The 14978-nt window shown below is 33.4% G+C and overlaps 1 protein-coding gene across 1 annotated transcript; it reads right to left on the bottom strand.

Moving 5' to 3' along the window:
• Positions 1-6995: 6995 nt before the first annotated feature.
• Positions 6996-8368, bottom strand: LOC149184165 (uncharacterized). The gene has a single exon (XM_089415250.1). It carries the CDS (start codon positions 8067-8069, stop codon positions 6996-6998), a length of 1074 nt encoding a protein of 357 aa, XP_089271376.1. The 5' UTR covers positions 8070-8368.
• Between the last annotated feature and the right edge of the window lie 6610 nt (positions 8369-14978).

Genomic DNA, 14978 nt, shown 5'->3' with positions numbered 1-14978 from the left:
CACCCCTAACATTTTAAATAAAAAATTTGTTAATATTTCCTCATATGAATTAAGGAAAGATGAAGTGGATGTCCTTAACAAAGGACTTAACTTTTCCATAACTCCCAAGTGTATTCCGATTGAAGAAATTATTTGTAATCTTGAAGATGGGATTCAAGCTTTGAGGGATGAAGATAAAGAGAAAGTTAGACAAGAATGTGTTGTCATCTTAAGAAAAGCAAGGCCTCCAAAAAGCAATTTAAACCATGAACAATTAAGAACCCTAAAAAGTTTAAGGAATAATGACAACATTGTCATCCTAAAAGCAGACAAAGGAGGGGCAATAGTGGTTATGGATAAAAATGAATACATCGCCAAAATTAAAGGCCACCTTTATAATAGTGGCAGCTACAAGAAGCTAAAAGATAACCCTATTTCTAAAATTACCAGAATTGTTAAAAAAACCATCAAGGACTCAAACTTGGATGAAAGAGTGAAGAAGCGCTTGTCTCCTGATAGTGAAATCACCCTACAAATTTATGGAGCCCCAAAAATCCATAAAGTAGGTGCCCCTCTTAGACCTATTGTCAACACTATTGGGGCACCAACATACGAATTGGAAAAATATGTTGCTAGCACCTTGGCCCCTCTTGTTGGTAAGACTAGCTCATTCATAAAATATTCTAACCATTATGTTGAATTCATTAAAAAAGAAAAGTTGGATCCTGGTGATAAAATTGTAAGTTTTGATGTTGTCCAACTCTTCACAAAGATACCTTTGGAGGAAGTTGTACAGGTTGTAAAATAGGTCACGGATCCCCAAACCACAAAGCTCACTGAAATATGTCTTTGCTCCACTTTCTTCACCTTCCAAGGTGAATTATTTGAGAAAACATCTGGAATGGCTATGGGGTCTCCACTATCCCCTATAGTAGCCAACCTCTTTATAGAGAAATTTGAAAAGAAAGCTCTTGACACTTTCTCGTTAAAGCCGAAATTTTGGATTAGATTCGTTGATGACACTAGTGTCAACTGGCCCCATGGGCAAAAGGAGTTAAGTAACTTTATAGAACACCTCAATAGTATATCTGAAGATATTAAGTTCACAATGGAGGTTGAAGAAAAAAACAACATTTCTTTCTTAGACATTCTCCTCATAAGAAATGAACATGGATCTCTTGGACATAAGGTATTCAAAAAAGAAAGTGCACACTAATAACTACCTACATGCAGACTTACACCATCACCAAGAACAAAAGATGGGGGTACTCAAGACTCCTATCACAAGAGATTTCAGAATATCGGACACCTCTCATGCTGAAGAAGAAATTGAATACTTAAGAAAGGCATTTGTAAACATTGGATATAAAAATATGGACATCATCAAGACCATGAGAAGAGCTAGATCCAAAAATAAAGACAAACAACCTATATCAAGAACCCAAATTGTGAGAAGGAGAGTGTATCTTCATACATTCATGGAGTCACATACAAACTAGCTAGGTTTCTCAAAAAGAAAGATATTGAAACCTCCTTCAAGCCCTTGTCAACCATTAGACAAAGGATGACACACAACCTATATCAAGCACCCAATTTGTGAGGAGGGAGTATCTTCCATACATTCAGGGAGTCACATACAAACTGGCTAGGTTTCTAAAAAACAAAGATATAGAAACCTCCTTCAAGCCCTTGTCAACCATTAGACAAATGATGAGATTGGTTAAAGATGTCCTAAATCACCTCCAACAAAAGGGTGTTTATAAAGTCATTTGTTCATGTGGAAATTGTTATATTGGAGAAACTAGAAGGTCCTTCAAAATTAGACTAAAAGAACATGGTGCAGACATAAAAAATGACAAAACTCAATCTTAGGCACTGGCAGAGAATTTAACAAAAACTTGTCACCATATCTGCCTTTAAGACACTAAGGTTATCACCAGAGAAAACCACAAGTATAAACATAAAATGTGTGAAGCCCTTGAAATTATTAAGCATCATCACAATCTTAATAGGGATGGGAGATTGTAAGTAAGAAGAAATTGGATTGAGATACATACACCATTACCTTCATCTCCCCATTGACCCCTTTCTCTCTCCATATTTCCTCTTTCCCTACCTCCCCGTATTTCATGCCCTCTTCAATCCTCTCTCCCTCTTCTTTCCTTATCGTGTCTTTAAACCCTTAACAATTCATTCTAATCCATAAATAATTTAATTAGTCATCTCTATCCTTATATTAGTGTATGCTTCCATGACATATTAATTCCTTTACATGTTTCTTCCTTTTCACGATCCTCCTTAGATCCTATTATTCCTAAATCATTATTATTATCATCATCATTTTATCAACAATAATTATATAAGACCATAAAATTGATAATAATATGATTTATTATTAATATTATAATTAACACCATTATTAGGAATAATGACATTATTATTAATAACATTATAATACTAATAATAAAATATTATTATTAATTATTTCCTTTTAATAATTATTTTTAATAAAAGTGCCCATAATAATATTGATTTTTTCTAACATTATATTTAAATTAAAATTAAATTAAATTTTTTTTATTTGTTTTTTCTATTCACATATTTTTTCATTGAATATATTTTTTATGTCATTATTTTAGGTTAGGGTTGGTTGGTCAACTCTCATTTCTATTTCTTTTTTCTTTCTTCCATCCCCTATTTATTGCCTTTATACCCTTCTCTTCTTTGCAAGTTTGTCTCGATGATGAGTCTTGTTGCAAACTCAAAATGTCGACTAAAAAATGGATACTATGGATAATCCGAATTCTCAATCTCAAAATTCTCACCACAGAAATATTCAAACTCTCAATAATAATATTAAAACAAAATAATAAAAATAAATTAAAAATAGAAAAGGAAGAAGATTACAAATGACATAATAAAGCTAAAAACGAAAATAATCCAAAGAAATATACACAAAGGACGTGAAAGGGAAGCATGGACAAGAGAAAAACAGAAAAGGATGAGACCTACGAATAAAGGGATGGGATCCAAAAATTGTTGATCTTCCATCCATCATTGCAATTAAGCGTATTAGATCTTTTCTCTATCTCGATGGCTTCCTTCAATTTATAATGATGGAAATGATCAATCTTAGCAAGGACCTAGGAATCCTCTAAAAAGATGTGGTGTTTTCTCTTTTCCAACACGTTCAACGAAAGTAGAAGAGCGAGCCCTACAATGCCTTAGGTCAGCAGTGTGCTCTTGAATCCTCTGATATATGGAACGGCCAATATCTCCAATGTATGGGATTCCACAAGAACATGGAATCAAATAAACACCCTTAATGTTCTTAGGATCTACGGGATCTTTGATGGATCTTAAGTAGCAAAAAATGGTTTTCAAGGATCTAAAGGTAGAAGAAACCCTGTGCCTCCTAAGAACTCGAGCAATCATGTTTGTAGTCCCTTTGATAAAGGGAAGCTGGACATTGTAGGCAACTTCAATTGACTCTTTTTTAGTCTCAGGACCTCGAATGGATTTCAAAAAAGCTTTGATACCTTGGTGTTTATTGTAGCCATTATTTTCAAAAACATTAAGGAGATGGGTTTTCTCATTCACAAGATGGTCTTCATGAGAAACCTTGTAAATTTCGAGTGGCTAAAATGTTGAGAACACCTAGCTTTTGAGCTAGATAGTGATGTGAATTCACATGTAAATATTTCTCAGTGTGGGCTTTTTTTATGAAAGACCCGGCGGGAGAAAGAACCATCATCTTTTTTTGAGATAATCATATCAAGGAAGGGAAAGCTAGCAACAACTTCAAATTACATGGAAAACTGGATGGAATTTGATTGATTGATGAGATGCTAAAAAAATAAATCTAATTTCTCACGACCATGGGGCCATAAGATAAAGGTATCATCAACAAACATTTTCCACATCTTCGCCTAAAATTGAGCAAAAGCTAAAGGTTTAGATTCAAAATCCTCCAAGAACAGGTTAGCAACGATTGGAGAGAGGGGGGAAACCATCGCTACCCCGAAAGTTTGTTCATAGAATTCACCCTCAAAGTTGAAGAAAGTAGAGGTAAGACAAATCTCCACAAGCTTGGTTGTATCAGGGTCAATGATGTGATTGATCACATCAATAACCTTATTAATGGGGATGTTGGTGTAAAGAGAAATAATATAAAAAATAACCATAATATCACTAGGCTCAAATTTGACAACTTTTAACTCATTTATGAAAGAGAAAGCATCCTTAACAATAGAATCAATATGACCAACCAAAGGCTTAAGATCCGAGGCTAAATATTTAGCTAGAAGATAAGTAGGCCCACCTATTGTATTGACAATGGGTCTAAGGGGAGCCCCTTCCTTGTGAATCTTAGGAAGCCCATAGATTCTCAGAGTGAGAGGGTTGCTCTCAATAAGTTTGTGGCTTATGGAGCTGACAGACTTATTAGATTTAATATCCAAGGAAACAAAGTTTTGAAACCTTTTTAAGGGGCTTCTTATTGAGCTTCCTATAGCTCCCACTGTTGCACACATGATCCAACATTTTTCTACAATAATCATCTCTATCTAAGATTACAACCACCCCTCCTTTATCAACTTTAAGGATAACAATGTAGGAATTATTGTTCTACCATCACCAAAATCCTATTGCAAAGGGAACTTTGTACCTCAACGACCTCATGCTTGCTAGGATTTGGCACACACCCCCTTTACATTTGGACCTAAGAATACTCTATGCCTAAAGCAAAATATTATGCTACCCACTCTCTCCACAATGACAACCAAGATAGGAGCTTGTCAACTCCTCTCATTCCACATTGTTTTATCATACTTTTTGCATGACACGACTTCCCTTTGGATGCAACATGGCTCTCCTGAATAATTTATTCTTTCTCAACCATCAAACTATTGTAAGGGCTTCAACATTTGATTTCCATTAATCCTGATTATCACTTGGGCTAATGAGGCGCTTGATTTAGCCAAGGAATCTGCTAGATTGTTATTTTGTCTCATATGATGGAGCTCATAAGTATTAAACTTTTGTAGAATCCTCCAAATCTTCCTCAAGATTACCTTTAAATCCAAATCTTTTGGGAGAATCTCCTTAACTAGACTTCGAATGATAAGTTGTGAATCTCCAATGATTGAAAGACTAGATATATTACTTTGTTGAGCAAGCATTAAACCTTGAAAGAAGGCATATGCTTATGTATGATTGTTAGTTTAATGGCCCAAACCCCACAAAAATGTTAATTCTATTGTTTCATTAAGACAAAAAATAAAAATGTTAATTTTGTTGTTTCATTAAGACAAAAAATAACCCCTACCACCCCTAAAAAAACTATTATTTTACTTTAAAAAATTTAATTGTATTTTTAAAAATAAACTATACTTAAAAAAAAAAATTTACAATAAGTTTATAAATTTTCACATATATATTTTAAATATTTTTTTAATCTTATTAATTTATCAATTTTTTTTGAAAAAAAATAAAATATAAAAAAAATAATATATATATATATATATATATATATATATATATATATATATATATATTCACATATATATTTTAAATATTTTTTTAATCTTATTAATTTATCAAAATTATTTTGAAAAAAAATAAAATATAAAAAAAATAATATATATATATATATGATGTGATAAGTTTTTATTAAGAGAAGGAAATCAATTATATAGCCATGTAGTAAATCAATGATTGGTTTACTTTCTTTTAATTCCATATATTGCATACCACGTTACTTTCATCCAATAGAAAATATGGAAAAGTAGTAAGCTAATCATTCACCTTCTACAAGATGCCTAATATTTGGACATGAATCCATGATAAACATCAAAACACTTCATAAAACATCTCTCATTGTCAAAGATTAAAAAGTCATTAATATTAACTAAATTAAATAAGTATTGTTGGCCAGCTTAGTCCAATAAGCAAATAGTGGCCAATAAACAAATTGAATCCTACAGTATTGCTTGAATCCCATAGTATGGCTTTCGCAGGAACTAATACATTATTGCTTGAATTCTATAGTATTGCTTTTGCAAGAACTAATAAATTAGTATCTGAAGTGGATAAATTAATTACTTGCTTAGGCACAAGGACTTGAATAAATTTTGGTGGGTAGTAACCACTAGTAGATCTACACATTTGTAGTTTTACTCTTACAAAAGTGTTGATGAAAATATAAATAATGGTGGGAGGTAACTCTTGGTAAGTATATTGATTTACATCTTATTCTTATCTATTATTATGTAAAGGCAAGTAACTAATGGTAAATATGGAGTATGAACTACTTTCAAGGATTGCTTAAAAATAAATAATCACAATACAAATATCTAAAAATCATTAATAAATATTGCAATCATTTTCATAATTTATGGCATAAAATATGTAAAGCTTTCAAGTTATAGTCCAATCAAATATTTGAAATTTGCCTAGTAATATTGAAAAATAAATATTTGTTTTTCAATGTTAAACATTATAAGTTGAATTGATCAATGCTCCAAGGATTAATAATAACTTTATTATTATTACTATTATTAATTAAAAAATAATAATATATGAATTAAACATTATACATTTAAAACTGCATGTAGTAAAGTTCTTAACCAAAGATATTTACCCCATTATACCACAGCTATTATTAACCCATAAATATTTTAGAACTTAGGATTAATTCATGAATATATTAATCATGAATATTTTGGAAGGAAGCCATTGATATCACTTATCTCAACTGATATCTTCTCTGGATTGTATTGTATATGTGAAAACCCTCATTTCTATTGACTAAGAAGCAATCAGAGTTAAGAGATGAAACTACATTTCAGTCATAAACGTAGCAATCACAGTTAGATTCATGGTCAAAAATGGCATAAATGATGTGCTGCGGAGGACACATTATATAGGGAAGAATTCATTTTTATTATGCACTGAACGAGCTTCTGCTTTGATTTTTCAGAGAATTTTGAATGTCAGACTTTATTCATGTCTTTAATTCATACAAAGCACTCAGACAAATTGATTTTCTGCTCACAAGATAACTCATGTTTCACTGGATTCAGAAGGGAAGAAGAATGTAAGGATGGATTAATGCCTAATTCCAAACGAGATGACTTGCAGGTGTAGTAAAACACACAGCTCATCACAACCTCCATCACACCCACTATTGAATACATAAATATAAGCAAAGGAGCCTCCCAGACTGCTGATGAACTTATTCTACTACTATTCTCATAATAGAACTTGCTGCCATGACTCATGCCCATCACCCTGTACTGGAACAGACTCTCAACCAAGGCCAAGCTCAGGTTTGTAATGAGCACCATTAGAAGAGCAATCTGCGTTCTCCCTCTCATGAGAAACATGGCCCTGAAAACAGCATCCAGCCCATAATAGAAATCAGATTCCATCACACATACAACAGTGGCCAAATTGCAGACAATAATGGCATGTGCAAACACAATTGAATAAAGAATTCCCCCACACAAAGCAGCCCCTATCCCCCATACTGCAGGAAATCCCAACACAGATACACCATTAATGACTGCAGATATTAACACAAACATCAGACCACTGAATCCCAGGATTAATAGGGACAGCCAGATATAAATCCCCAAGAGGCGTTTCCAGAGTTTGGGCAGTTGTTGAATCAGCCTCAGCCATGAAGGCCTATCACCTGCATAAGCAGAAGCAACTGTATGGACCACTGCTGCTTTGGCCCACAGTGAAAAGGTTGCCAGGAAAGGAAAGCATAACACATAAGATAGTATTGTATCAGATAGATTATGATAAAATAGTTGGGTGTAGAACTGGTTATGACTAGGGATATTCAATCCTGCACCATAATCAAAGACAGCTTGGATTCCTAATGCCAACTTGGCAACAAGGAGGCTATCAAGGAAGGAGTGGGAGAGAATTATAGCAGCAGAAGCAGGGGATAGCAGGAAAAATGCAATGCAAGAAAAGGGAGAGGAGTGCTGCAGAAATAGTGTGGCAGACTCCCTTGCAATTCCCACCCAACTTAATATGAAAAAGTCATCCAATTTCCTTAATGCCTTTCTCTGAGACATTCTTGCTCCCAATTCATGCAGTTGCAGGTCCCTTGAATTGAATTCTCTGATCAATCAGCTGATTAGTTCTAATCTCATCCCAAACTTAAGTCTGAATCCAGTCATACAGAAAGAAAGAGTTCTCATTTATCTGAAACTCTGATCTAATTTCTATGAATTGAGAACAGGGCAAAACTTCTAAGAACATTGTTTCACCATGTATAGATCTTGAATCATGGTATTGTTACTGAAATTTCAACCAAATTTCTTATGCCAGAAATCTGCTACTTAAAATAGAGTCAATTTACTCCATTACAACCCCCTTAAACTGGGTTCTCTGATCAATCAGCTGATCAGCCATGAAGTAACCAAACAACAATATTCCTCTTCTGGTGAATATTCAATGTATATATCAATTGGAGGTACAGGTAAATATTGTATGGATGCAGCACCAGAGTGGGAAAAACATGGGTGGAGGCGTTGCGTGCACCAGTGGGTTAGACAGGCAAGACAATGATGAATCTAACAGAAATCCCAGGGAGAGATTTAGAGCGCTGAAATCCTCGTGTAATGAAAAAAATGAATGAAGTACCATGATTGTATGAGGATACCTGCCCTGTTACGTTACGTATGTTGGAAGAGATTGAAACGATTACCTGCCATTGGCCACCCAGGGAGGTGAGGCCCTGTAAAACCAACTAAAATATAAAGTCATGCTTTGTCCATGATACATTCCTGCTCCATCCTCTCATTCCTCGTTCTCCTCTGTTCAACTAATCATGGGTTCTTGTGCTGAGAGCTTTCAGTGATTTTTCATTTGAAAAACCAACATCTTTTCTGAAAATGGCAGCTGAAGTGGTTTTCTCAAATTATTTATTTAATACTTTTAGCTGTGAGTGGTTAGTTCTTCAAATTTAGTATTGTGGTAGTTTGATGTTAACATGAATTTGGTTTATAGACTGGTAGATGACAGGGACAGGGATAGACATACTGGATGTAATTCTAGTTTGATGTTAACATGAATTTGGTTTATAGACTGGTAGATGACAGGGACAGGGATAGACATACTGGATGTAATTCTATATTATATATAAAGATATCAAATATATTTAATTGAATGGTTAATTAATAATGTTGAGTATGTTGATTATTTGTATGTTAACATGGGTTTGGTTTATAAAATATTAGGTGAGAAGGTGGTATATATATATATATATATATATTTTGATGGATGATAATTTAATTAATATTTGAATATTAATTATATTTATATATGTGTAAGAGATAATTTTATATTTTAATATTTTTAATTTAAATAAATTATTTTTTATTAATAATTTAAGAATATATATAATTTAAAAAATAAATTAAAAATAAAATGTGAATCCCATAAACTTATTTATAACCCCAAAGAGATTCATGTTCCATCTTGTCATTCCTCATTTTTCTTTTATTCAACTAACCATGATTCTTTTTATATGTATCAATTATACAAAGTTCTCTCTTATTTAAGAAGCTAAATTCTCTTTATGAAAATGACAAATGAACATACTAGGAAGGAGCATTAGATGTGGTTTCTTAATTTTTTTTAATAGAGAGAAATGGTTAGTTGAAATAGACACATATACAAGTTGTTAATTAAAACATTTATAAAATTAAATTATTATTATTATATATAAAAAAAAAGAATTTAATTATTATTATATAAGAAAAATTATTAATTATTTTTTACAAAAACAAAGGTTACAGAGTAGTTTGTTTCTGCCACTTAATTGAAATATAGCTAAATTAATGCAGAAAACAATAAAAATACAAAGATTTAAAATTTCAAAATGTTATAATTAGATTAATTTTAAATTGTAATTAAATACATTATTAAATTTTGTAAATTAACACTATTTGTATTGCAACATAGAAATAATTATAAATTTTGTATTTGGCTTTTTATAGTTTGGATATGGTCTTATGAAAATCTTATTATTAGCCCTGGATATAGAATCCTATCATAAATTTCTATTATACCTTGGTTTGTGAATATAAGAAATTTTGTATTTATTAGTATTACAAACATCTTATTATTTTGAATATCATTTATTCATTAATAGTGTAAAATTTATCATATGTGGTTAAGTTAGCACAAAAACTTAATTGACCTCTACTCCTTAAAAATATAATGTAAAAATAAAAATATATCTCTCACATACCATTAATAAATCTTTTTAAATTACATATGTGATTTTAAATAATCATTTTAAATTATATATGTAATTTTAAATAATATATTTTTTATTAGATTATATTAATCATTAGCCATTTTTATAAATAGGAATATAAAATGATTATACTCATTTAACAATAATTTTATCACTTTCTCAAAACCAATTGTATCATAAATGCCTATCCTACACCTGATGTGATCTATGTACTTCTACATACCATTAATAAATCTTTTAAAATTACATATGTGATTTAAAATAATTATTTTAAATTATATATGTAATTTTAAATAATATATTTTTTATTAGATTATATTAGTCATTAGCGATTTTTATAAATAGGAATATAAAATGATTATACGCATTAGCAATAATTTTATCACCTTCCCAAAACAAATTGTATCATAAATGCCCATCCTACACCTTGATGTGATCTATGTACTTCTGGTTAATTAATAAAGGTAATGGGCACATTAATAGAGACAAATGGCAATAACATGTTCAATTTGATAGCCAATCAAATTGAACATAAATAAAATAAATTCTTTTTAAAAGATCATATATTTCAATGTGTAATGTTATACTATAGATTTTTTTGCAATTTTTTTTTGTCAAACCCAAACTAATATGTGTTTGACCAAAAACAAATTGCAATATTTTGCAGGGATAATAATAAATGACTATAATTAAGATATCATATTTGTTTTTTAATTAATTATTTATCTATATTTTTTTAAGTAAGTAGGATTTTTTTTATACTGTAAAAAATATACATATATTGCACGTTAACATGATTAGAGTTTTCTGTGTGTAGCATGAAAACATGTGCAGTGGAACCAAGTGGAGGTCGTCTACCCATGAGAGGAAAACTAGATGGTCTCCCACAAAACTTGGAGTATGATTATAAACATAGGTACAAAAAAACTTGGGAAGCCTAAAGCTAGAACCATCTACCCAAAACTAGGAAGCTAGAGGGCTTCATGAAGAGTTCAAGTGCAGTACATAGACCATGGGATAACAAAACTCAAAATAAACATTGCAGGAACTAGGCAACCTGAAACAATGAAGCAACAACAAAATAGTAACCTTTGTGAGTGTCAAATCCTGGAGAGAAGTCATGCTTGGGGCTAGAATTGGGTTGAATTGGCTAGGACGTTTCCTTTGGCACCTTACTGGACTAGATTTTCCATCTAGGCCTGCTTTTACAACTCAAGATACAAGAATGGATAATCATAACCCTCTTGAAGCTAGGGAGGATGCTCCTATTCAATGTAAGTCCACCCTGTGTAGTAATCCTCTGGGTTCCTAGAAACCTCACCCTTTGAAGTGCCCTTAGCTCCAACCTGAATACACAGGATTAGAAGTTGTCCCCCCAAAACTGGAGAATCGTGGTTGGCCAACACCTTCACCTTTTTTGCTTGCAGTTCAGAGTCTTCCCAAGGAGAGGACCTTTGTCTCTTGTAGGAGGAGCCCTGCTCTACATATCTGGTGTGAGAGCTAGAAGAAGCCGTGAGAGGAAGGGGAGGAGGAAAAGGGATCATCATCGCTTGTACCCAATTTGGAGCATCGTTCACATATGAACCAAAAATGTGTTGGCTTCTGCCATTCAGTTTTCAGAGTTTTCTTTGATTTCCTCTTGGTTCATGTCCTATCTAACCAACAAGTTCCTAGTAGCCCATAGAGCATTTCTAGAGCTACACTGCTCCTCGGCCTCCATGGTTGCCACAAGTCTGCCAATATGGTTAGGAATGTCCTCATCAAATTCATCTCCCCCTTGTGCATGCCATGGGGGGAGAGGTTGATGATCTCGTCCCCTACCATCCCATCTAACACAGGTTCTCTCATGGACCATAATGAACAAAGTGAATTACTGCCTATTGATTTTCATGGGCTGGTTGTTTCTCTCAACGCCTTTGTACCACCAACAAATAATCCCTTTCTGCACCTATATCCTGCCCAAAGGAATTTCTGTAATAATGGAGCTTTAATCCGTGTCATGCACCATAGGTAAATGAACCTTCCTCTTCGAAGAATATGAGACCAAACAACATTGAATAAGGCGTGAAGTGAAGTAAGGGAATGGCCACCACCCCATTCCCTTCGCTTTATCATGTATCACTTGCATGGAATATGTGCCATCTTGCCTAATCTGCATGTACACATGCATCCGAGAATTAGTTATATATCTATATGTAAATAACTAATTTATAATTTTAAATATTTGATTCGTTTCATGTTAATCAAAATTTACTTCATATAAATCAATTTCATCTACTAATAAATATCAATATATGATAAAATTAACATCATCTACCCAATTCTAAACATATTAAATAAATAATGTCAAGAATATGAATTCATTCACATCCATGCCAAATAATGACTAGTATAAGCCAAAATGGCTCTTAACCTATCAGAATGATCCACATGTTTTGCTTGTTGTAGGTTGCATGCTTATGGATAAGGTTGCATTGCATTTCGACAAAAGAAACAAAAAAGCTCATAAAACTATTGTGCACCTTCAAATAGGCAGTATAGATATTTCCTAAATGATTCTAATTTGTGTGGTGATCATTAGTTCCCCTCTAAAAGTAAAGGATCCATTGCTTTAAACTACAACTAAGGAAATTGAATTTACATTTGTTCAACTGTAAACCACTTTTCCTAATGTAGGCATGATTCAGGGGATCAAAAATATGCTCTAACATCAAAGTGCTCAAAATATTTCGAAACCATTTAGAAATCATATATCTCCTTGTTTTGATTCCAACAACACTTGAATCGCCTCAATCTGACACCATATGTGAAAGTTATCGCGTTCTGAAGTTTTTGGCAAACAACTAAAAAGTCAACTTGCAGGGTTAAGTAGACTGCTGATTGGGCATGTCATATGGTGACATCAACATGTGACTATATAGGTATGGTGGTTAGAAAATCCAATCTCGTGTTGACATGTATCATTTCATACAGGTCAGGTTGGCATATTTTTATTAGTTGGTGAGTTATGGATTAGCCAATCGGGAGGCACCACATGGCCCTCAGGGTTTGTGAAAATTTTTGCTAAGGGTCTAACCGACCTTAGCAGGAGTCAACCCTACGACCTCCAGTAGAACAATGTAACGTTTAACCACCATAGCACACATTTTCTTGTTAGCACATAGTGGTTAACAATTATTGTTAAATGGTAACAATTCGACGATTGGAGGGGGGCTGGGCCGATGAGCTTGCCCGACCGGCCCCGAATCCATGTTACATGGCATATAATATAACCATACATGAAGGCGAAGGGGGTGGGGGTTGGCCCCCGTTCCTTAGTCCCGTTATGTTAACTGAAACCATTGGCAAAAATTGGGAGGGGCGGGGCATGTGGCACCCTGCCTACGCCCCAACCCTCAGTCCTATCACCCAACATGTGACAAGTGTAGGAAACCAGGTAGTGTGTGGCCTCTGGCCCACACCCTTGGCCACATTGGGTACCATATGACTGAACTAAGGGGCTAAAGAATAAATGTGCGACCCTATTGGTGCATTTAAGTTTTCAAGAAAATGCACCATTTTCAGCAGCATTTTCGCCACTCTCGCTCCAAATTGTTGGTTGGTGGTTCCGCAAAAAGGAGATTCATTGCCAATTTAGCTAGTTTGATAATTTTGTAGGAAAAATAGTAGAGAAATGAACAAGGAGACCTAACTTGGCCATTTTCAGCCTTTTTGAGCCCAAGAAGAGACCACACAAGGGTTTTTGGGTGTTTTGGACATAATGGCAACATTATTTTTGTGATTTGAGCATTGCATGTCGATGTAATTGAAATTTTGAGCATATAATATAAAGGGAAAACATTGGAAGTTAGACTTGGACATGTAGCCTAGGAAAGGTGAGCTCTGTCATCAAATTTTTGTTTTGTGATGCTACATGTTGTTTATTTTTCTCTAGTTATATCTGAAAAAACATAGCTAAAATTATTAAGTTTATGTGTTTTTGCAATTTCGATCCATTTCCCACAAGACATAAAATAGCTTGCAAACTTTTTCAAGGAACATTCAAATTTTTAATTTCAGATTAATTTGGTATCAGATCCAGGTTGTTTTGAAATTTTGACAATTTTTGCAAGTATTTTCTTGAATGATTACAAGGTTTAAGTTGAGAAGAGGAGAAGGAGTGCTTGAAGAACCAAACCCTCAAATTGGTTCAAGGAGGTCATAAAATCAACAAAAACCACCAGTCATGGCACATGAAGAAGGACAAGAGTTGTTGTCTGAGGATGAGAGAGATTTCATAAAGGCTTTCTATGATATGTCAAAGATGGTAAAAGTGTTGTACAATAAAAGGACATCAAGGTTACAAGGAGAGAGTTCAAATCATCCAAAAGGTAATGGTGGTGATGGGAGAAACCCTCTATTCCCTCCACCTCCTCCTTAACCTCCATCCTCATTGTTAGTGTCAGTCAATTCTGCTTGTCACTAGTGATCAAATATGCTTCTACCAAGTTTTGTTAGGGGTCTCAAAGTCAAATTTTATCATTTCACTAGGTTTTCAAAATAAAATTTGGTCACTAGCTAGTGTGTCTAGGTCTACTGCTGCTCCTTCAAGATTTTCATGTTCCGGTAACTATAATCTCTCATTTGGATGTGCCATCTCTGAAAAGTGTCATCGTCATCCCAGTTTCATTATCATGGTTGTCATTCAGTTCATTGTTCATCCATTAGGTAACTAGGA

Source organism: Pinus tabuliformis, chromosome 3_2 (genome assembly GCF_031772625.1).
Source record: "Pinus tabuliformis cultivar Carrire ecotype Pingquan chromosome 3_2, CPIR1, whole genome shotgun sequence".
In the NCBI taxonomy this organism is placed as follows: Eukaryota; Viridiplantae; Streptophyta; class Pinopsida; order Pinales; family Pinaceae; genus Pinus; species Pinus tabuliformis.
Note: the sequence above shows the minus strand (reverse complement) of the source record. Positions and strands in the feature narration are given on the sequence as shown.